The 21,282-nt window shown below is 51.3% G+C and overlaps 1 protein-coding gene across 1 annotated transcript in view; it reads left to right on the plus strand.

Moving 5' to 3' along the window:
• Window positions 1–786: 786 nt before the first annotated feature.
• SLC38A8 (solute carrier family 38 member 8) overlaps window positions 787–21,282 on the plus strand; it is a 44,416-nt gene continuing 23,920 nt past the window's right edge. The window contains exons 1-4 of the mRNA XM_027119155.1: window positions 787–7,102; window positions 7,414–7,589; window positions 7,987–8,177; window positions 12,603–12,801. Of these exons, the coding sequence (XP_026974956.1) occupies window positions 7,989–8,177; window positions 12,603–12,801 (388 nt within the window). The 5' untranslated portion in view covers window positions 787–7,102; window positions 7,414–7,589; window positions 7,987–7,988. The remainder of the gene's footprint in view (window positions 7,103–7,413; window positions 7,590–7,986; window positions 8,178–12,602; window positions 12,802–21,282) is intronic.

Here is a 21,282-nt window from a genome sequence, read left to right on the forward strand (position 1 = left end):
TTTGCTGCATCCCATAGGTTTTGGGTCGTCGTGGTTTCACTGTCGTTTGTCTCTCGGTATTTTCTGATTTCCTCTTTGATTTCTTCAGTGATCTCTTGGTTATTAAGTAGCACATTGTTTAGCCTCCATGTGTTTGTGTTTTTTATGTTTTCTTCCCTGTAGTTGATTTCTAGTCTCATTGCCTTGTGCTTGGAAAAGATGCTTGATAAGAATTCAGTTTTCTTAAATTTACTGAGGCTTGATTTGTGACCCAAGATATGATCTATCCTGGAGAATGTTCCATGTGCACTTGAGAAGAAAGTGTATGCTGTTGTTTTTGGATGGGTTGTCCTATAAATATCAATTAAGTCCATCTGGGCTAATGTGTCATTTAAAGCTTGTCTTTCCTTATTTATTTTCTGTTTGGATAATCTGTCCATTGGTGTAAGTGGGGTGTTAAAGTCCCCCACCATTATTGTGTTACTGTCAATTTCCCCTTTTATGTCTGTTAGCATTTGCCTTATATATTGAGGTGCTTCTATGTTGGCTGCATAGATATTTACAATTATTATATTTTCTTCTTGGATTGATCCCTTGATCATCATATAATGTCCTTCCTTGTCTCTTGTAGTAGTCTTTATTTTAAAGTCTATTTTGTCTGACATGAGAATTGCTACTCCAGGTCTCTTTTGATTTCCATTTGCATGGAATATCTTTTCCATCCCCTCACTTTCAGTCTATATGTGTCCATAGGTCTGAGGTGGGTCTCTTGTAGGCAGCATATATATTGGTCTTGTTTTTGTATCTGTTCAGTCAGTCTGTGTCTTTTGGTTGAGGCATCTCCCAGTATTAATGTTGGCAAATGACTGAATTAGAGTAATTGTTTGCCAACCAGAGTGTTTCCCCAGCTCCATCGTAAGGCCATCCTAATGCTGCAGCCACGTGGTTGTGAAAGGAGGTTCCAGACCTCAGAGCATTGAGCTGGGCACCTGGCCTCCACATCTCCACATTGGCTGCAGGCTTTGGGTTCGCCTGTCTCTCTGGGGACGTGGATACCTCGTGCCCTAAGGATGGAGCTTGGGCCTGGGGGCTCCTGTTCCCACTTGCTGGGAGGACCCCTCGCCCAGCCTCCGAGGTCTGCACCTACACGCGCTACTTGCTTTGGGGACCAGGTCTCCTGCTCCCGCCCCTTCCCCGTGCTGAGGCTGGCCACTGCCCCACCTGTTCTCCAGAGACCAGCGTCCCCTGTAGCTGGTGCAGCCCCTGGCCCAGCCTCGAGTGCTCTTACAGCAGCCTCGGTGCACACGTGTGTCCTCTGGGTGTGGGCATTTGTAGGGTCATGTAGTTGGGACAGGACGAGGACAGAGATGGACAAGCATGGATCCCCAGGGCACACGTTGAGGCCAGGTCGACACCACAGGAGAGTTGTTAAGGAACCGAGAGCTGTAGGGCCCTGTGGTTCCTGCCGCTGCAGAGGGAACCCTGCGTGGGGGTCAGGTACAGGTGCCGGCCAGCAGCAGCCCAGTGTGAAGGGAGCATCAGAGCAGCACCGAAGACACAGGACCTGCCTGCCGTGACCAGCTGGGTCACACGTGTGTGGATCCTTCCCTGTCTGCCAGCCAGAACGGTCCCACTGGGAGCTGCCTGCCTTGGGACAGTCAGGGAGGAGGGAGGTGGTGAAGCAGCAGTGAGACCGAGCTGGAGAGAGGGCTTCAGTGAGGCGAGCGTACGCAGGAAGGGGATCGGCTCTCCGGAGGACCAGTCAATGGGGTCTGCTGTGTGCTGCCCTGTCCGAGAAGGGAGGCCTTGTCGGGTGTTGCGGTGGGATACCCAGGTCCACCTGCGAGGAACATTCCAGAGAGGGTGTCACCATCCAGGGCTCTGGCTGTAGACTCAGACCGCCTGGGGTCCATCCAGTTCCCACCTGGCCACTTGCTGCCCGTGGGCCTTGTCTGATATCGGACAGCCCCGGGCCGGACACAGAGCCAGTGCTCAGTTATGTCACCTGTCCCAGTGGCGGGTCCCTTCGCGGTGACAGATGTGCCTAAGGCCTACTCACTGCTTCAAAGATCCCCTTTCATGCCCTGGCGTGAGCTCTCATTGTTCTAGGGAACAGCTCTATTTCTTTTAAAAACCAGAAACCAGAGGAGCCAACCCAGCACAACCACAGATAGGCCTGGGAGTCCTCGGGGGCCCTGGGGTCCCCGAGGGGCCGGGCATGGGGGTTGGGCCCCAGGGCTGGTCCCTAACCGTGCTCATCTAGCCAGGCAGCGCCCTGACTGCGTGGAGATGGGCCAGAAATAAGGGCAGCAGGACACCTGCAGCTGCCCACCCTTAGCCCCGCCCTGTGTCGGCAGATGGGCCTAGCTAGGGTCTTCCCTGCACATGCACTTAGCCCTCCGGTGCCTGGGCACGAGGACCCTGAGGACCTCCCACCAGAACAGGTCTGCGCTCGGTGAACCTGCCCTGAACAACCGTGCTACCTCTGCTGGGCACACCGCTGGCCTGGTGTTGGCAAAGTCTGCGTGCACTGTGGGATCTGGGGTCTCAGCGGTCCCGTGATGCTCTCACCACCATTTCTCAGATGAGAAAACCGAGATGGGACCAGCATTCCAGCCCAGGTCTGGCCTGGGCCTGAGCTCTGAGCCCCCAGTGCCAGACTGCTTCCCCTTTCCTTATGGCGGGAAGGATGCCCGCTTGCTGGTAATAATCGGGGTGCTACTTAGGTTCACCGGCTAGAAAATGAAGTGAGTTAAGGACTCATATGTAGAGTAAGTAGAAGTTATCAGAGAAAACAATCTTTTGATTTTTTTTTTTTTTAACCGTGGTGCCTTTAAGAGGATATTAACACGCAGAATGTTGGTTTAATTTGCTGGTAACATGAGGGCAGTGCAGGCCAGTGTCGTAAACATAGATTCCGGGGCCTTGCTGTAGACTTAACTAAATCATATGCTCCTTGGGAAGAGCCTAGAAATCTGTTTTAGAAGCTCCCCAAGGTAAACAGAATAACCATACAACCCAGCTATTCCACTCCTAGGCTAGACCCAGAGGAATTGAAAACAGGTGTTCAAACAAAAACTTGTACGTGAAAGTTCATAGCCGCGTGAGTCACAGTAGCCAAAAGGTGGAAACTACCCAAGTGCCCATCAAATGGATGAATGGACAACAGCAGCAGGACCATCGGACAGTGGGATACTGGTCAGCCCTAAGGGAGCCGAGCTCTGAGCACGCTGCAGCGTGGAGGCGCCTCGCAAACATTACACTCATAGCGTAGGGTTCCATCTGGGTGAAATGTCCCGAACAGGCAAATCCAGAGACAGGAGGCAGGTTAGTGCTGCTTCGGGCTGGGGGACGGGAGGATGGGGCGTGCCTGCTGGTGGGGACGTGCTGGGCTGTTGAAAATGTTCTGGAACTAAGCAGTGGGGACAGTTGCACAGCATTATGAGTGCATGAAATGACACTGAACTGTACACTTGGGCTAAAATGGTGAATTTCATGTAATTTTACCAGAAAACCCCCACACAGATCTCCCCAGAGGATTCCTGTGAACAGGCCAGGTGGGAGCCCCCGGCTCGGAGACGGGGAGAGGCTCTCCGGCCCCCCAGACCACACGTCAGCATGGATCTGGGGTCAGGATCCAGGTGACCGGGATCCAGCCCACCCGCTGCCCTGCGACGCAGCCTCCAGCCTGGCCGCTGATGCCTCCCGGGTGCCTCTCCCTTTGGATGCAGTGGGTGGAGGAGGGTCAACCTTAAGACTGTGTGAAGATGCTCCCTTTCACTTTCCAATCCAAGGTGCAGTTTTCTTTTCCTTCACCCAGAGTGGGACTCCGGATCATGACTCAGGGCACCAGCCCTTCAAAAAGAGGGAGGGGACAGCAAGGCCTGTGCCCTTGGGCTGTGTGTCACCTGGAGGCCCCCAACCTCTGCTCTGCGGCTGAGAAAAGACCCCTGCTGTTGAGCTTGGGGGTCGGGGGGTGGGGACGCCATGGGCCTCCAGCCTCTCAGAGGTGCCCGACCACCAGCACTCAGGATGCTGGGTGTGTCCGTTTCCTGCTGCCACTATAACCAGTTACCAGGAAGCAGTGGCCTGAAACAGCACATTTATCCCCTGCAGCTCTGGAGGTTGGAAGTCCAAAATCAGTCTCGTGGGGCTAAACTCAGGGCTGGTTCCCTCCGGAGGCTCCAGGCGAGAACTGATTCCCAGGCCTTCTCCAGCTTCTGGAGCCGCCCGCATCCCTTGGCCGGGGGGCCCCTCCGCCACCTGCAGTGCACACCACTCCACCCTCTGCTTCTGTCCGCACATCTCTGCCTTCTGACCCTGCTGTGTCCCTGTTCTCGGGACGCTGTGATGGTGATCAGGGCTCACCGAGACCACCCCGGATACTCGCCCCGTCTCAAGGTCTGCACTTGCTCTCATCTGCAGAGTCCCTTTGGCCAGGTGACACAGCCGTAAGTTCTGGGACGAGGGTGAGGACATCTTTGGGAGCCGCCAGTCTGCCCACCGACCGCACTGGGTTCCTGCCCCTGCGCTGGCGCCTGTTCCCCGCAGAGGTTAACTGTCGCCCTGAAAGGTCCACGAGCTCCTGTATCTGCAGACCTGAGGCTTTATTCCTGCAGCGTCTGGTTCACTCCACCTTTCATTTATTAAGCCGCCTTTTGAGGGCCAAGCCAGGGCACAAAGCTGAAGGCGAAGCAGTCCCTGCTTGACCTTGTCCTAGGCAAAAGCCCTAAAAATTCTAAATGGTAACCACGTGTGTCATTCTGTGTGCCCCCTGAGGGAGTATCTTGCAGGTTCAGTTAACAGTTTTGGGCCTGTGGCTGCCTTGACAGCTGGCCCACAGGTGGTATTTGCTTATTGGGATCAAAATATGAAACTAGAAACAAGAAAATACTGTCAGGAGTGCCAGCTAGTTTCATTCGTCAAGCCCTTGTTGGGGCTCCACCCCGTCTCAGCAGGCGGTAGCCAGCGCTGTCCTCTGCTGCGTGCTTCCGGGTTCCCGTGCCTTCTCCCCGTCACCTTTGCGCGCCTCCCCTCCCTGCCCAGGCCGCGCAGGCCTCAGACCTCTTCCCTCCTGATCCCACAGATGCCCCGAGGCCCCGGCCTCCGCCGAGGCGGGCTTGAGGTTTGCGCGCTTGCCCGCCCTCCCAGTCACATGCGCGCTCCCTTGCTTCTGAGGGCCGAGCCGCGGCACAGAGCTGCGGCTGAGCAGGCGCCCGTGAGCCCAGGCGCACAGGGCTGCCCTCCTCCTCCACACGGCACGTGAACACCTCTTGGGGAGCGTTATAGAAAACCGGGTGCCCGTCCCGTCCAGACCAGCTTCATCCGAAGCTCTGAGGCTGGGCCTGGCGCCGGCACTTTGAAGGGTCCCTCGGGTGTTGTGCAGCCCAGGTTCAGAACATTGTCCTAGAAGCTCAGAGGCCGGCGGAGGTAGAAACACAGACATGTACAGGTCATGGGATTTGCCCCGTGCGTATTTCGACAACAGCCACCCTCTTCTCACTGGGTCCTCCTAAGGGCCCTGCAGGGTAGACAGGGGCTGTTACCACCATTTCGCAGGGGACCGCAGTGAGGCCTGGATCTCAGTCCTAGGCACTCTGGTTGCTGAGACCATCCCACCCCCCGACCCCTGCCCCGGTCTGTCTTCCAGAACTTTCTAAAGGGTGAGACAAAGGTTTGCGGAAATGAGCTGAGGTCACTTTCTCCCTGAAGTTCCCAACCTGTCAGGTGACCAGTACTCTGTGGGGACGGAAAGGAGGGAGCCTGGAACATCCCTTGACGGGTGCTCCCATGGGGGGCGACACGGGGCCGTGTGCGGGGCGCTGGGCTGAGCCCCGTGTGCCACCAGGGCTGCCCACCCACACAGATGGGGCCCCACAGGCACCTCTCCTCCCCGGGAAAGGTCACACAGCCCTGAGACTGGGTAGAGTGCAAATCAGAATTAAGAAGTTTCCCCCATTGAGTGGAATTTCACAGCCCAGTGGCCAATTTCTAAGTCATGCACGTTAATGGGCAGCTAATGAGGGACCCAGGCAGGACAGGGGCGTGCCCCGGGCGCCCAGAGCCGAGATTAAGGAGTACAAAGCCAGGCCGCTCTGAGAGCCCTTGATCTCCTTTCTCACTGCCTCGGGGTGGATGTGGGGGGAGAGAGCCATGTGAATTCCGGAGGGGTGCGCCCCAGCCCCTCACATCCTGCCGTCTGCTCACCCATTCATTCCCTCCCTTACGTGTCCGCTCCCATCCGGGCACCATCAGGGTCCGGGCGGGTGCAGGAGCCAGCGTGACACTGCTGGCTTTGAGATGACACACGCTCGGGGCTGATTTCCGGACCTGGTCCTGGCCAGCGCTCACGTTTTGAGCCTCTTGCCCCACCCGTGGGAGCCCTGCGCCCTACGGACCGCGGTGACAGCCCTCGGGATTCAGGGTGAGGACGCGGGGAGCGCTTGCTGCCAGGCCTGGGTCACGGTGAGCACCGCTCACGTGGTCGCAGCAGAACTGCGGCCCACGACGCCGTCCAGCTCCGGGCTCCCTTCCCCCTGGAGCCCGTGGACAGGCTGGCCACTCAGCAGATGGAGCAGAGCCCGCAAAGTATAAACGGAGCCGCTGCAGGGAGGTGGCACGGTCAGGGGCTTGAGACCATACGAGCAAAGCCTTTGGTGCTGATCTCGACGGAGAAGGACTGATTGATTGGGGGAGGCGTTGAACATGTTTAACTTACAGCAGCGGTTCTCAGGAAGGGGCCCCGGACCCCCTGAGTCAGAAACGCTGGTGATGGATCCCACACTCGGTGTTTTAACGTGCTCTCGGGGGGATTTGAGCCTGGGCGCCAGGAATAAACAGGTTCACCTCTGAATTCAAGATCCGACCTTCACGGGGCTGTGTTTTCCGGGTTGGGACTGTTTCCAGAATTCTGCCGTCCTAGCCGACTGTATCGGGTCGGAGAGGTAGTCTCTACTCAAAGTGTGGTCCAGGGACCGGCAGCACCCACCTCCGCAGAGCTCGCGAGAAACGTGGAGTCTCGGCTCCACCCCAGGTGGGACGAATCAGCACCTGCCTGTTAACAAGACCCCAGATGATTCCCGTGCTCGTCTGCCTGGGGCGCCTCTCCAGAGCCTTTGCATGCGTGAGTCCACAGCACCCCCCCACCAGGAGGGCACACGGACCCCCTTCTGCAGATGGGAAACTGGGCTGGCCCCCCTAGCAGGTGACAGAGTGGGGTAGGGGGCCTGGGAGGCATCCTGGGAGGAGGCGTTGGAGATGGTGAGATTGGTGCAGCCTCCCTGATTTCTCCCAGCTGAGCTCCCTCTAACCCTCGGGGCGGCCGGGAAGGCCCCGCCCCCGGGAGTCTTAAGACGCCTGTGCTCAGGCCAGAGGTCTCAGAAGCTACGAGTTCTTGGGACGGATGGCCTCGACCTCTTGTCCGTGTCCTCCTAGGTTCGGGGACGTGACCCCAGCACGTGCTCTCTAGGGCTCCCATAATTCATGACGCATTTGCCCACCCCGGTGGAGCTAGAGCCTTCCTCGCACCCCTCTGGGTCCTCTGAATTGAGCCCGAGTCCCCGTCCCTGATGGCCCAGGACTGTCTGTCGCCTTGAAGATTGGACTTGGTGGTAAGGACCAGGGGCTGGAGCCCCTTCGCTGTGGAAGTTGGCCCGGAGGCGGGTGGGTGGGTGAGAACAGCCATGGGGAGGAAGGAGTTGGGGATTTGGAACAGAAAGGGGGTGGGAGGGCAAGAGTGCCCGTAAACAAGGTTGGAAGTTGCGGGGGCAGCGTTGGTTGAGGGGAAAGGCGTGCGGACCGGAAGCTGGGGGGCAGGTGGTTGCATAACGCTTTGGAAAGGGGGGAGCAGATGCTCGGGAAGAGGGGTACAGAGGCTGGGGTGGTTGGGACGGGCGTCCTGGCTCTGGCTGGATCGAGGAGAGATGCATCCCAGCTGGAGAAGGGTGCCGTGAACTGGGAAGACAGTGCCGGGACCACCCCCTCTCTCTGCCCCTCTGCTGCTTCTAGCCATGGAGGGACAGACCCCAGGAGACAGAGGCCTTTCGGAAAAGCCGGTCCCCACGGCCGCCCGCCCCAGTCTGTCCTCACTGGGTGCTGTCTTCATTCTCCTGAAGTCCGCGCTGGGCGCCGGCCTGCTCAGCTTCCCGTGGGCCTTCCACAAGGCGGGTGGGGTGGCCCCCGCTTTCCTAGCGGAGCTGGTAAGCCCGTGGAGAGCATTTTGAGGCGGGGGGCGGGTCTCCGGGGGCAGGTAGGAGCTTAATTTTATTTTTCCAGCTAGAGCCCTGGGTGTTGCTTTTGCAGAGCTGCCTGTCTCCGACATTACTCCTGTGGCTTTTGCTTTTCCATCCCGCTCAGCTCACGAAGGGAGGAGGGAATCCCCCTGTAGACCCGGGGCCGAGAGCATCCTCTAGGCGGCTGAGGGCCTCGCAGCCAGGGGGGGTGTGGGGGAGGGGGGAAGGTAGAGGCGCGCTGGGTCCCTGCGGAGCGCTCGGCACCTGTAGCCAATCAGCGCTCCAATGCGGAGCGCTCAGCACCTGTAGCCAATGAACCTGGCCTTTCAGCTGGGGAGGCGCTGTCTCCGAGCCACGGATTGACTTCTCTTGCCTCCCGGTCTCGGCTCCCCAGTGAAAGCCCAAATCTCGTGGGCAGGTCAGGACTGAGGCCGCCGTGACGCCTGCAACCTGCACGGTGTCAGCGGTGTTTGGCCAGTTCTGCTGGCTGCGTGTGGATTCTGAACTCTCTCCCTTCCCAGAAAGTTCCAGGGCCCGACCATCCTCAGCGGGAAAGAGCTGCTGATTAGCACAGCTTCATGTTATTAGCAATCTTTTCCTTGAGCTGATAGGAATCAGGCATTTCGTGGTAAGCTCTTTGACGGGCATCATCTCGAGTGCTTTTTTCTGGCAGCTGGCTGATAATGGCCCCATTGGTGGGCCCACGGGGCCTTTCTTGTCCTTCTGGAAGCTGCCACATGCTGCCCTGTGTAGTGTCTGGTGTAACCCGTGCCACCCCCATGCTGGCTGAGCGCCTGTCTGGCGCCGGGTGGCTGAGACGCTGTGGTCTCCGTCCTTGTGAAGCTTGTTCTAACAGGGAACTCGGACAAGATTCAAGAAGTCGAATGACACAGTGTCAGATGGTGGGCAGCGTGACAGGTGGGATGACATCTGTGGGAGCGGGAGGGGGGCAGAGAAGCCCCCGCCAAGGCGGCGCTGAGCCCCAGCTTGTCCAGGTGCATGTGACAGGCAACAGAGCGGTGTTTGGATGTGTGCGGCAGAAAGGCCGCGCTTCCGGAACAGGGAGCCCGACCTCCAGCCGCAAAGGGTCAGCGATAGAGTGGATGGGGCCCGCGTGGGGGTCCGTGGTCAGGCACAGACGGACCAGTCCGAGGACGCCAGGCAGGGTGGAGGCAGGGACGTGGCGCGCCGCTCCGCAGGCTCCGTGCGGGGTCTCCTGGCACCTTTCGGGAGTACGGATGCCGACTGCCCAGGTTTGGGTGGACCTGAGATCGTGCATCTCTGACAGGCTCCCGGGTAACACGGATGCCGCTGGGGTGGCTTGCCCTTTGCACAGGATGGTCTAAAGATCCCATCTTGGGCAGGCAGCCAGCCTTCAGGAGAGGACCCCAAATATGAATAAGTGGAAACTCCCGACAAGGGGAGAAGTCAGGCTGGTACTTAGCAACTCCCCCATCATTTCCTGACTCTCCCCTCCTCTTAGCCAGTGAGACTTCTGCCCTGTCCCCAGGTACAAGGCCTCCCCTTGGACGGGAGGAATGTTTAAAGATGCCTGCCACTGGGAGGTCAGTGGTGTGAGGTTTTAGGTCTCTAATGGCCCCATGAGCACCGGAGGGTTAATGAAATTAATGAGCCTGGACCCTCCTCGGCTCCAAAGAGGGGCGCGCCTGGCCAGGGGCTGTGAGGGCTCTTTGCTCACTGGCTGCTAAGAGGCTCAGGGACCGTCTCGAGGGTCAGCTACTCCTGCGTGGACAGCTCACTGCGTTAGCAGAGACGTACCTTCACTGGCAGAGGCTCAGCCTGACCCCCCACCCCCCTTCCCTTCCTTTCATCCCCAAATACCTACGAAGCACCTGCTGTGTTCTAGGTGCTTTTCTGGGGCTAAACGGTAAGCAAAAAAGACACGATCCCAGTCTCCATGGAGCTTAGAGTCTGGTGGATGAGCGAGACAGGGATCCTCACGCTGTATGCACTGTTGTGAGGCTGTGGCCTCAGGCCCCTGGACCCAAGGACCACAACCTGGGCAGCGTAAAACAACAGAAGTGTATTCTCTCCCAGTCTTGGAGACTGCAAGTCCGAACTAATGTGTTGGCAGGGTCCTTCCCGCCTCTCCAGCTCCTGTGGGCTCCAGACGTTCCTTGGCTTGTGGCCATGTCGCTCCAGTCTCTGCCCCATCGCCACACAGCTTTCTCTGTGTCTCCTCCTCTTCTGTCTCTTATTAGGACACTTGTTGGATTTAAGGCCCGCTTGGCTTATCCAGAATGACCTCATCTCAAGATCCTTAATTTCACCTGCAAAGACCCTTTTCATTTAATTACATGTTCATTATTTGCATCTGCTAAGATGACTGCCAGTAAGTCCCTTTCACAGGTTCTGGAGATGAGGATGTAGACAAACCTTCTGGGGGATTCCACCCACCATGGGGAAAAAAGTGGGCCCACGAAAGGTGTGGTTCTGCCAGAAGCGGAGGGTTGAGCCCACCTCGGGGGTGAAGTGTGGGGAGGCTTCCTGGAGGAGGTGACCTTGGAGAGGAGGGGGGAAGAGTAGGAGTTCCCCAGGTGAGGGACGGTGGTGGAGGCGGGGAGGGTGGTGTTCCAAGCAGAGGAACCGGCACGGGCAGAGGTCGAGGGGCTGGAGGGAGCATGCATGTTCCTCCTGGCTCTGAACTTTCAAGTTTCTCTCAGGCGGTCCAGTTTGACGTTCCCTTCAGCAGCCCTAGTTGTGGCTGCTGGCGTAAGAACGCGTCTGCTGTTCAGGGGCACGAACTGTGTGTGAAGACGGCCGTGCTGGCTCTCCCCGGGCTTCTTAGCTGAGTACCTCACAGCTCCTGCATTGTTCTCCTCCATAGAAGTGTGGGAGGGGCGTTTGGCCGTGGAGACCAGGTCCAGCTTAGGGACAGGTAGCCGTCCATCCTGGAGAGGCTCAAAAACATTTAACTACGTGGGGCAAGTGGGTCTCAAATGCATCAGTTGAGGCGGGGGTGGGGGGGCGGCGGGGGGGGTTGTCGAGTGGCGCAGATGATTTGGAAAGCAGTTTGTAAGAAATTGCTAGAGTCGAACACACATCTACCCTGACACCCAGGAATTCCACTCCTCGGTGTGTGTCCAGGAGAAGGAAACGTGGGTCCTCAGAATGACTTATTCTAGAATGCTCAGCTCTTCATTCATAGTAGCCAAACACGAAGAACAGCCCAGATGTCTGGCATCAGGGGATTGGATCAACCAATTGTGCTTCTATCCACACAGTGAAATAGCACTTGGCAAAAGTAGGAATAAACTTTACCGATGTGCCCGATAGGGCTGGCCCTCACGAACGTTACCACTCAGTGGAAAGGCAGATAAGAAAATGGCTAAAAGCAGAAAAGTATTAGTGGTTCTTTTCTGGGCACGGGGACAGAAAGTGACTGGGAAGGGACAGGAGGGAACTTCGGGGACGTGGTAACATTTTGTGTCTTGGTAGGAGTTTAGGTTGCGCATGTACGTTGGTTATACCCCTTCCAATGATATACTGATATACACTTAAGACTGCATTTCACTGTGTGTAAATTTTATCTTACGAGAGGGACTGTAAACACACATCAAGCTCTAATTAACGATACGCATGCCCAAATCTTTAGGGGGAAGTATGCTAATTAATATCCACAACTTGCCTTGAAACGTACCCCCAAGTTTAGATGGACACGTGGACGCACGGTAGAGATGTGATCAAATAAGCCCAGTGATCTGCTCCTAGTAGAATCTAGGTAGTGGGTACAGGGCGTTCATTGTGAAATGCTTCCAACTTTCCTAGATGTTTGAAAATTTTTCAGTGTTGGAAAAAATTCCAACAGAGCACTGGAGAGGGAGTCTGGAGAATAAGAATGACCATCATTTCTTGAGCAGTTACCACGTGCCAGGCACTGAGCTGAGTGAGTTATGTGCTTTGTTTAAAGCAAATGCATCGCAACTCTCCAGTAAGGTAGATGGTATCATCCCCATTTCACAGATGGGAAAACAGAGGTTGATGGTGGGCCTCATGCCACAGAGCAGGTGAGTGGCAGAGTTGGAATTGAACCCAAGTATGCCTGCTTCCTAACCATCATGCTTTATGGCTCTCCACCTGCAACGCATGTGATCTTAGGAAAGTAATTTAAACTCTGAGTTTCTGATGCCTCATTTGTCCAACTGGTGTGGAGTGGTGGGAACCCCAGATTCACAGACGTAGAGCCAGTGCGGCCTCTAGAATCCACCTACTTTGCAGCTCTGGTTTCAAGGGAGGGGGCTGGTCGCTTGTCAGGTAGAGGCCCTAGGCTGTAGGCAGCCGTGGCCTCTGCAGGTGAGACCCGGAGGGAGTGGTATCAGCATCCTGGGGGGCGGTTGTGGGCACGCCTGGCCCCATGGTCTTGTTCTGCAGGTCTCCTTGGTCTTCCTGATCAGTGGGCTGGTCATCCTGGGCTATGCCGCCTCCGTCAGTGGCCAGGTCACCTACCAGGGCGTGGTCGGAGGGCTGTGTGGCCCCACCATCAGGAAGCTGTGCGAGGCCTGCTTCATCGTCAACCTGCTCATGATCTCCGTGGCCTTCCTCAGGGTGATCGGGGACCAGCTGGAGAAGTGTAAGTACCTGCCCTGGAGTCAGGGCTGACCCCGGGTGTGGAGCTCGCGTCTCCCGAGCTCCTGGTGGATGAGCAGGACGTTGGCTTGGGCCCTTGGCAGGCAGCGGAGGCCGAGACCACTGCCAGCTCCTAACGTCGTGGCGAAGGGAGGTGCAGGGTTAGCAATTACCACCACAGTGAGGGTCAAGGAGCTGGAGGGAGCTGTGCTGGGGATCCAGGGGGGACTCATTCTACAGACGGGGAGGCGGCCCCAACTGCAAAGACACCCCTGTGAGAGAACCGGCAACACCTTGAATTTGGGGATGTCAAAGACGCTCAGCCCCATGCTCCCTTGGCCTCTAGTCCCCCTACTAACAATTTCCCTCTAAGCACCTCTTTGGCTGCGTCTTACCGATTTTGATATGTTCTGATTTCACTTTTAATCCATTCAGTCCTTTGCTAGTTTTTGCTATGATTTCCTATTTGACTCATGGGATGTTTAGAATTGTGTGATTCAATTTCCAATTATTTGGGAGTTTTCTAGTTGCCTTTTTGGTTTCTTTTTTTAAAAAATTTTTTTATACAGCAGGTTCTTATTAGTCATCAATTTTATACACATCAGTGTATACATGTCAATCCCAGTCTCCCAATTCATCGCACCTCCACCCCCACCCCCACCACTTTCCCCGCTTGGTGTCCATACGTTTGTTCTCTGCATCTGTGTCTCAATTTCTGCCCTGCAAACTGGTTCATCTATACCCTTTTTCTGGGTTCCACATATATGCGTTAATATGTGATATTAGTTTTTCTCTTTCTGACTTACTTCACTCTGTATGACAGACTCTACATCCCTCCACGTCCCTACGTATGACCCAATTTCGTTCCTTTTTATGGCTGAGTAATACTCCATTGTATATATGTGCCACACCTTCTTTATCCATTCATCTGTCGATGGGCATTTAGGTTCCTTCCATGACCTGGCTGTTGTGAATAGTGCTGCAGTGAACATTGGGGTGCATGCGTCTTTTTGAATTACGGTTTTCTGTGGGTATATGCCCAGTAGTGGGATTGCTGGGTCATATGGTAGTTCTATTTTTAGTTTTTTAAGGAACCTCCATACTGTTCTCCATAGTGGCCGTATCAATTTACATTCCCACCAACAGTGCAGGAGGGTTCCCTTTTCTCCACACCCTCTCCAGCATTTGTTGTTTGTAGATTTTCTGATGATGCACATTCTAACCTGTGTGAGGTGGTACCTCATTGTAGTTTTGATTTGCATTTCTCTAATAATTAGCGATGTTGAACAGCTTTTCATGTGTTTTTTGGCCATCTGTATGTCCTCTTTAGAGAAAGTCTGTTGAGGTCTTCTGCCCATTTTTGGATTGGGTTGTTTGTTTTTTTAATATTGAGCTGCATGAGCTGTTTATATATTTTGGAGATTAATCCTTTGACCATTGATTCGTTTGCAAATATTTTTTCCCATTCTGAGGATTGTCTTCTCGTCTTGTTTGTAGTTTCCTTTGCTTTGCAAAAGCTTTTAAGTTTCATTAGGTCCCATTTGTTTATTTTTGTTTTTATTTCCATTACTCTAGGAGGTGGATCAAAAAAGATCTTGCTGTGATTTATGTCAAAGAGTGTTCTTCCTATGTTTTCCTCTAAGAGTTTTACAGTGTCCGGTCTTACATTTAGGTCTCGAATCCTTTTTGAGTTTATTTTTGTGTATGGTGTTAGGGAGTGTTCTAATTTCATTCTTTTACATGTAGCTGTCCAGTTTTCCCAACACCACTTATTGAAGAGACTGTCTTTTCTCCATTGTATATCCTTGCCTCCTCTGTCATAGATTAGTTGACCATAGGTGCGTGGGTTTATCTCTGGGCTTTCTATCCTGTTCCACTGATCTATATTTCTGTTTTTGTGCCAGTACCATATTGTCTTGAGTACAGTAGCTTCGTAGTATAGTCTGAAGTCAGGGAGCCTGATTGCTCCAGCTCCGCTTTTTTCCCTGAAGACTGCTTTGGCTATTCGGGGTCTTTTGTGTCTCCATACAAATTTTAAGATTTTTTGTTCTAGTTCTGTAAAAAAAAAAAAAAAAAAAAAATGCCATTGGTAATTTGATAGGGATTGCATTGAATCTGCAGATTGCTTTGGGTAGTATAGTCATTTTCACAATATTGATTCTTCCAATTCAAGAACATGGTATATCTCTCCATCTGTTGGTATCATCTTTAATTTCTTTCATCAGTGTCTTATAGTTTTCTGCATATAGGTCTTTGGTCTCCCTAGGTAGGTTTATTCCTAGGTATTTTATTCTTTTTGTTGCAGTGGTAAATGGGAGTGTTTCCTTAATTTCTCTTTCAGATTTTTCATCATTAGTGTACAGGAATGCAAGAGATTTCTGTGCATTAATTTTGTATCCTGCTACTTTACTAAATTCATTGATTAGCTCTAGTAGTTTTCTGGTGGCATCTTTAGGATTCTCTATGTATAGTATCATGTCATCTGCAAAGAGTGACAGTTTTACTTCTTCTTTTCCAATTTGTATTCCTTTTATTTCTTTCTTCTCTGATTGCCGTGGCTAGGACTTCCAAAACTATACTGAATAATAGTGGTGAGAGTGGACATCCTTGTCTTGTTCCTGATCTTAGAGGAAATGGTTTCAGTTTTCCACCATCGAGAATGATGTTTGCTGTGAGTTTGTCATATATGGCCTTTATTATGTTGAGGTAGGTTCCCTTTATGCCCACTTTCTGGAGAGTTTTTATCATAAATGGGTGTTGAATTTTGTCAAAAGCTTTTTCTGCATCTATTGAGATGATCATACCGTTTTTCTTCTTCAATTTGTTAATATGGTGTATCACATTGATTGATTTGCATATATTAAAGAATCCTTGCATCCCTGGGATAAATCCCACTTGATCATGGTGTATGATCCCTTTATGTGCTGTTGGATTCTGTTTGCTAGTATTTTGTTGAGGATTTTTGCATCTATATTCATCAGTGATACTGGTCTGCAATTTCCTTTTTTTGTAGTATCTTTGTCTGGTTTTGATATCAGGGTGATGGTGGCCTCATAGAATGAGTTTAGGAGTGTTCCTTCCTCTGCAATTTTTGGAAGAGTTTGAGAAGGATGGGTGTTAGCTCTTCTCTAAATATTTGATAGAATTCACCTGTGAAGCCATCTGGTCCTGGAGTTTTGTTTGTTGGAAGATTTTTAATCACAATTTCAATTTCATGACTTGTGATTGGTCTGTTCATATTTTCTATTTCTTCCTGCTTTAGTCTTGGAAGGTTATACCTTTCTAAGAGTTTGTCCATTTCTTCCAGGTTGTCCATTTTATTGGCATAGAGTTGCGTGTAGTAGTCTCGTAGAATGCTTTGTATTTCTGCAATGTCTGTTTTTACTTCTCCTTTTTCATTTCTAATTTTATTGATTTGAGTCCTCTCCCTCTTTTTCTTGATGAGTCTGGCTAATGGTTTATCAATTTTATCTTCTCAAAGAACCAGCTTTTAGTTTTATTGATCCTTGCTTGGTTTCTTTGTTTCTCTCTCATTTATTTCTGCTCTAATCTTTATGATTTCTTTCCTTCTGATAAGTTTGGGTTTTGTTTGTTCTTCTTTCTCTAGTTTCTTTAGGTGTAAGGTTAGATTGTTTATATTAGATTTTTCTTGTTTCTTGAGGTAGGACTGTATAGCTATAAACTTCCCTCTTAGAACTGCTTTTGCTGCATCCCATAGGTTTTGGATCATCGTGTTTTTATTGTCGTTTGTCTCCCGGTATTTTTTGATTTCCTCTCTGATTTCTTCAGTGATCTCTTGGTTATTTAGTAACATATTGTTTAGCCTCCATGCGTTTGTGTTTTTTTACATTTTTCCCCCCTGTAATTGATATCTAATCTCATAGCGTTGTGGTCAGAAAAGTTGCTGGATATGATTTCAGTTTTTTTAAATTTACTGAGCCTTTATTTGTGGCCCAAGATGTGATGTATCCTGTAGAATATTCCATGAGCACTTGAGAAAAAAGTGTAATCTGCTGTTTTGGGATGGAATGTCCTATAAATACCAATTAAATCTATCTGGTCTGTTGTGTCATTTAAAGCTTGTGTTTTCTTATCAATTTTCTGTCAGGATGATGTGTCCATTGGTGTAAGTGAGGTGTTAAAGTTGCCCACTATTATTGTGTTACCGTCGATTTCCTCTTTTATAGCTGTTAGCAGTTGCCTTATGTATTGAGGTGCTCCTATGTTGGGTGCATAAATATTTACAATTGTTATATCTTCTTCTTGGATTGATCCCTTGATCATTATGTAGTGTCCTTCCTTGTCTCTTGTAACATTCTCTATTTTAAAGTCTATGTTATCTGATATGAGTATTGCTACTCTTTTGGTTTCTATTTGCATGGAATATCTTTTTCCATCCCCTTACTTTCAGTCTGAATGTGTCCCTAGGTCTAAAGTGGGTCTCTTGTAGGCAGCATATATATGAGTCTTGTTTTTGTATCCATTCAGCAAGCCTTGTGTCTTTTGGTTGGAGCATTTAATCCGTTCATTAATATGTACCTATGACCATTTTCTTAATTGTTTGGGGTTTGTTTTTGTAGGTCTTTTTCTGCTCTTGTGTTTCCCACTTAGAGAAGTTCCTTTAGCATTTGTTGTAGAGCTGGTTTGGTGGTGCTGAATTCTCTTAGCTTTTGCTTGTCTGTAAAGCTTTTGATGTCACCATCAAATCTGAATGAGATCCTTGCCAGTAGAGTAATCTTGGTTGTAGTTTCTTCCCTTTCATCACTTTAAATATGTCCTGCCACTCCCTTCTGGCTCGTAGAGTTTCTGCTGAGAAATCAGCTGTTTACCTTATGAGAGTTCCCTTGTATGTTATTTGTCGTTCTTCCCTTGCTGCTTTCAGCAATTTGTGTTTAATTTTTGCCAGTTTGATTACTCTGTGTCTCGGCGTGTTTCTCCTGGGGTTTATCCTGTATGGGACTCTCTGCACTTCTGGACTTGGGTGGCTATTTCCTTTCCCATGTTAGGGAAGTTTTCGACTATAATCTCTTCAAATATCTTCTCAGGTCCTTTCTCTCTCTCTTTTCCTTCTGGGACCCCTATAATGTGAATGTTGTTGTGTTGAATGTTGTTGTATTGACTGTTGTCCCAGAGGTCTCTTAGGCTGTCTTCATTTCTTTTCATTCTTTTTTCTTTATTCTGTTCCACAGCAGTGAATTCCACCATTCTGTCTTGCAGGTCACTTATCCGTTCTTCTGCTTCAGTTATTCTGCTGTTGATTCCTTCTAGTGTAGTTTTCTTTTCAGTTATTGTATTGTTCATCTCTGTTTGTTCTTTAATTCTTCTAGATCTGTGTTAAACATTTCTTGCATCTTCTCAGTCTTTGCCTCCATTCTTTTTCCGAGGTCCTGGATCATCTTCACTAACACTATTCTGAATTCTTTTTCTATCTCCACTTCATTTAGTTGTTTTTCTGGGGTTTTATCTGTTCCTTCATCTGGTACATAGCCCTCTGCCTTTTCATCTTGTCAGTCTTTCTGTGCATGTCGCCTTTTTGGTTTCTGCCTTAAATGCACCATGGTCAGAGAACACATCTGTATAATTTTGCCATGTGAGACTTACTCTCTGGCTCATGTGGTCTCTCTTGGTGAGCTCTTAAAGGGTGTGTATTCTGTGGTTCTTTGGTACAGTGTTCTAGAACTCTCCATTAGGTCAGGGTGATCCAGAGCTTTGATCAGATCTTCCATGGCCTTGCAGATTTTTGGGGCAGTGGGGGAGTCTAGTTATTCTGTCAGGTTATGAGACAGAGAGTGTTAAAGTCTCCAATTATGATTGCAGATCTGTCTACTTTTCCCTTTAATTCTATGAATTTTTTGCTCATGGTTTTTGAAGCTCTCTTATGAATAAGCACACACAGTGAATTGCCTTTTTATTATGAAATTTCACTTTTTGTCTCTGTAATGCTTTGTGAATACACCTGTGAATATAGCCTCTCCCACATCCTTAAGATTAGTGTTTGCACAGAATTTCTTTTCCCACTCTTTTACTCTGAACCTTGGAATTTTAAAATGCACTTCTTGTAGACAGCATATGGTCGGGTCTTGCTTTCTTATCATCTTGACAGTCTCGGGTTTTAATTGGCATATTTAGACTTTTACTTGGAATGTAATAATGACTGATGGTTGCATCTCGGTCTATCATTTTGCTGTTTGTTCTGTCTCTTGAACCGTGAAAAAAGGTCCCTGATGCAGGGATATGGAAATTAAAGGCTCCCATGTTGTGGGAAGGACTCTTATCCTCCACAAAAATGAAAGTTGGTAGATCTGAACCAACTTTAAATTGGCACTGAAATGCCCTGCCTGACAGTGGCAAGTAGAGGTCATGTCGGATTTCAATTCTGGTCAGCTGGTGGTGCTGCTCTGCTGAGATGAATTCTGAGGTCCTGCCGTGTTGAGAAGGATTCTGAAGGCCTGACTTAGTGGCAAGGATCTGAGGGGCTGCCATGATGGGAAGGATTTTGATGGGCTGCTTTGTGAGAAGGATTCTAGGGGCTGCCGTGTTGAGGAGAATCTTAGGAGCTGCTTTTTTGAGGAGGATTCTAGGGGCTGCCCTGTTGGGAAGAATCTTAGCGGCTACAGTGTTGAGAAGGATTCTGAGGGCCTGACTTCTTGGGAAGGATCTGAGGGCCTGTTGTATTGGGACGGATTCTGATGGGCTGCCATGAGAGAAGGATTCTAGGGGCTGCCTTCTTTAGAAGAATCTTAGGGGCTGCCGTGTTGGGAAGGATTTTGAGGGCCTCCGTGCTGAGAAGAATCTTAGGGGCTGCCGTGATTTGGAGGGTTCTCAGGGGCTGCTGTGTTGCAAAGGATTCTGAGGTGATGCCGTGTGAGAAAGATTCTAGTGGCTCCCACAGTGGGAAGAATCTTAGCAGCTGCAGTGTTGGGAAGGATTCTGAGGGGCTGCTGTGTTGAGGAGGATTCTGAGGGGCTGCCTTGTTGGGAAGGATACTGAGCGGCTGTGGTGTTGGTAGGGATTCTGAGTGGCTATCCTGCTGAGGACAATTCTGAGGGCCTGCTGTGTTGAGAAGATTCTGAGCTGCTGCCATGTTTAGAATGATTGTGAGGGGCTGTCGTGTTGGGAAGGATTCTGAGGGCCTCCGTGTTGAGAGGAACCCTAGGGGCTGCCATCCTTTGGAGGATTCTCAAGGGCTGCTGTGTCGAGAAGGATTCTGAGGGCCTGCAGTGTCCAGAAAGGTTCTGAGGGGCTTCCGTGTTGGGAAGGAATGTGAGGGGCTGTGTCTTGAGAAGGGTTCAATGGGCTGAGAAGGCTTCTTACTGTTGAGGCTTCTGAGGGCCTTACTGAGAAGGCTTCTTACTGTTGAGGCTTCTGAGGGCCTCAGTGTTGAGAAGAAATCAGTGGCTGTCGTGTGGAAGAGGATTCTGAGGGGCTGCCATGTTGAAAATGATTTTGAGGGGGTGCCCTGTTGAGAATAATTTCGGGGGCTGCTGTGTTGAGGATCTGAGGCCCTCAGTGTTGAGAGGAATCTTAGGGGCGGCCACGTTGAAACTGATTTTGAGGGCTTCCCTGTTGAGAAGGATTCCGAGGGGGTGTCATGTGAGGCGGCTTTTGAGGGCCTCAGTGTTGAGAAAATATGGGCCACTATGTTGGGAAGAATCTTAGCAGCTGCCATGCTGAGGAGGGTTCTGAGGGGCTGCCATGTTTAGAACAATCTCGGGCTGTCGTGTCCCTGGGATCCGAGGGGTTCTGTGCTACGAAGGTTCTGAGGGGCTGCCATTTGCGGAAGGAGGAGGTGCTGCCGTGTTTAGGAGGATTCTGAGCGGCTGCTGCGTTGAGAAGGTTCTGGGCTCCGTTAGTGGACCACCTGGAGAGAGTATTGATTGGAGGCATGCCACCCCAGCTCTGGGTGGATTGACTGGTGGGAGGAGAGCATCGTCTGCGTGTTTCTGGTTAGATATTTAGGGATATGTCTTTCTGAAGGCAAGTCCAGGTTACTTGGGCTGAAGGCTAATTGGACGTTGGGCTTTTTGATGGAGTCATTACGTTCATCGGGTACAAGAGACTGTAAACGATGGTGCCGAGGACACCAAGGTATGGCCTGGAAAGTGAGGGCTCAGGAAGGAGCTGGGCAGCCCAGATGGCAGAGGGGGTGCCTTCCTGGCTTCAGGAGTCCAGATGGCTAAGAAGGGCTTGCCCCCCGTCCCAGGCCACGTGGGATCTCTGTGCACCTTTGGGTACGCGCATTCCCTTGGCCTCTCTGGCCAGAAAAGCCTGCCTTGCCTCCCTCAGGGGAGGTCTCTGTACCCTGAGCTCCACGTGGAGCTGTCCCGTTGCGTCACTCCAGTAGAAGCAAGCCATTGTGGTCAGGCCGTTGATCTCTTTTCATCGCGTGCTTTACGGAGCACGTGAGAACCGGAAGGGTTATGTTACAGCAGTGCCAGCCCCCCGAGTGGGCACCTCTATCTGTGTGCTTCCGGCCTCGAGCCAT

The sequence above is a fragment of the Aethalodelphis obliquidens genome, unplaced genomic scaffold (assembly GCF_003676395.1).
Source record: "Aethalodelphis obliquidens isolate GAN/ISIS:26980383/991018 unplaced genomic scaffold, ASM367639v1 scaffold20, whole genome shotgun sequence".
Taxonomy (NCBI): Eukaryota; Metazoa; Chordata; class Mammalia; order Artiodactyla; family Delphinidae; genus Aethalodelphis; species Aethalodelphis obliquidens.